General features: G+C 50.8%; 2 protein-coding genes across 2 annotated transcripts; one reads left to right on the top strand and one right to left on the bottom strand.

The window, feature by feature from the left end:
* Window positions 1-219: 219 nt before the first annotated feature.
* Window positions 220-540, bottom strand: SARC_15833 (hypothetical protein; the record flags this gene model as incomplete). The annotated part of the gene is made up of 1 exon (XM_014290056.1): window positions 220-540. A coding segment is annotated over one exon (321 nt), but the record flags the coding sequence as incomplete, so codon positions are not given.
* Window positions 541-901: 361 nt separating this feature from the next.
* SARC_15831 (hypothetical protein) lies at window positions 902-1,402 on the top strand (the record flags this gene model as incomplete). The annotated part of the gene is made up of 1 exon (XM_014290055.1): window positions 902-1,402. A coding segment is annotated over one exon (501 nt), but the record flags the coding sequence as incomplete, so codon positions are not given.

Raw genomic sequence — 1,402 nt, 5'->3', positions numbered from 1 at the left:
TCTTGGTCGTACGTTACACACGTGAGTGGTACTGGTAACGGGATTCAGAGTTACAGAGCATGCATCACAGGGATACTCGAATACCTGTAGTAGATTCCTAGCCATTGGATTAGGGACTAGCACTGGTCGGTCCGCTCGGCAGTTGGGGCAAACGTTTCGGGTCAGTTGTTCCAAGCACGCGTGACACATGGTAAACACACAGCACGATGTGGTTCTTACCGTCTCCGACACGGCAACGCATATACCACAGGTGAATATGCGATCACGAATTCCAACGATATCCACCGTAGTGCTGCTCTCGGTGCGCTCTCGCTTTTGCAAAGCAGTGGTGGTCGCAGTACGTATTTCCTCGCTAACAGACAAGGACGGCTCTAGGGTGGAAGGGATTTGCGGGACATCACCGTCATCCTCGTCGAACGATGCGAGCAAGGTCGTATTCAAGCTCTGGTGATAGTCCCACATACTCTCTTCGAGAACTCGGGATATCTCTTCGTCATCCTCCTGTTCAGATGCGGGTGGGTGGATATTAGTAGCGTCCATTGTAACCTTTGCGTCGTTGTCGCTATGTCTTTGCTTGTATATCAGTACACTTACTTGTTGCAGAGGTAATGTAAACTCAACTCTGCTTGGGTGTTGTCATTTTATAGAGGCTCCCGCTAGCCCGCGCGTCGCGGCCGGGAGGTAACACCACGGTTCACCATTCAGCCCCAATCCGTCGACCCACCCCTAATCGATGCGCAAAAAAAGGGGTTTTTCGTATAAAAGCAGCTCACACAAGCCCTTGAACGATCACATATTGATTTGCAAAGATAGTAATCGAGACAGGGAAAAAAGGTAGTCCGAGTGAATATTCCAGTCAAAGTATTCTACCCTAACCGCATTCTCTTTCTAGAAAGCCAGTATGTTTACTCCCGATAATAATATGATTGGATGCGGCGGCCCGTTAACCTTAGCCGTTGCCATTTCCCAGATCAAGGAGCGCCGTCGCAGCCCACGGACCGGCGCCACTACCCCTACCCCGCCGTGCACGCCAATTCAACGCACCACACCTAGCGGTGACCTATCGAACTCAGATGCCAATATTTATGCACCAAAGTATCTGCTCAACGAGTTTAAGAACGGACACAAGACCGTTCGTGTGTACCGCAGCATGGTGGTTAAGTTGTACAGGGGAGGCGCTGATGTAGCCTCCTGCGCTACGCACGAGCACCGGGTGGCAGTTCTGTTTGCAAACCATCCGCACATTATGAATGCTCGAGGTGACATTGTGTTTAACCAGCCTCGAAATCTTACGGTCCTTCGATTTACCAACCACGGCTTTGAACTTAACGATGCCATCAACCGCGGGATGACGGTTGCGCAGAAGGTGTTGGTGGTATCTCAAATTGCATCTGCAGTGCAG

Source organism: Sphaeroforma arctica (genome assembly GCF_001186125.1).
Source record: "Sphaeroforma arctica JP610 unplaced genomic scaffold supercont1.6838, whole genome shotgun sequence".
NCBI classification, from domain to species: domain Eukaryota; class Ichthyosporea; order Ichthyophonida; genus Sphaeroforma; species Sphaeroforma arctica.
Note: the sequence above shows the minus strand (reverse complement) of the source record. Positions and strands in the feature narration are given on the sequence as shown.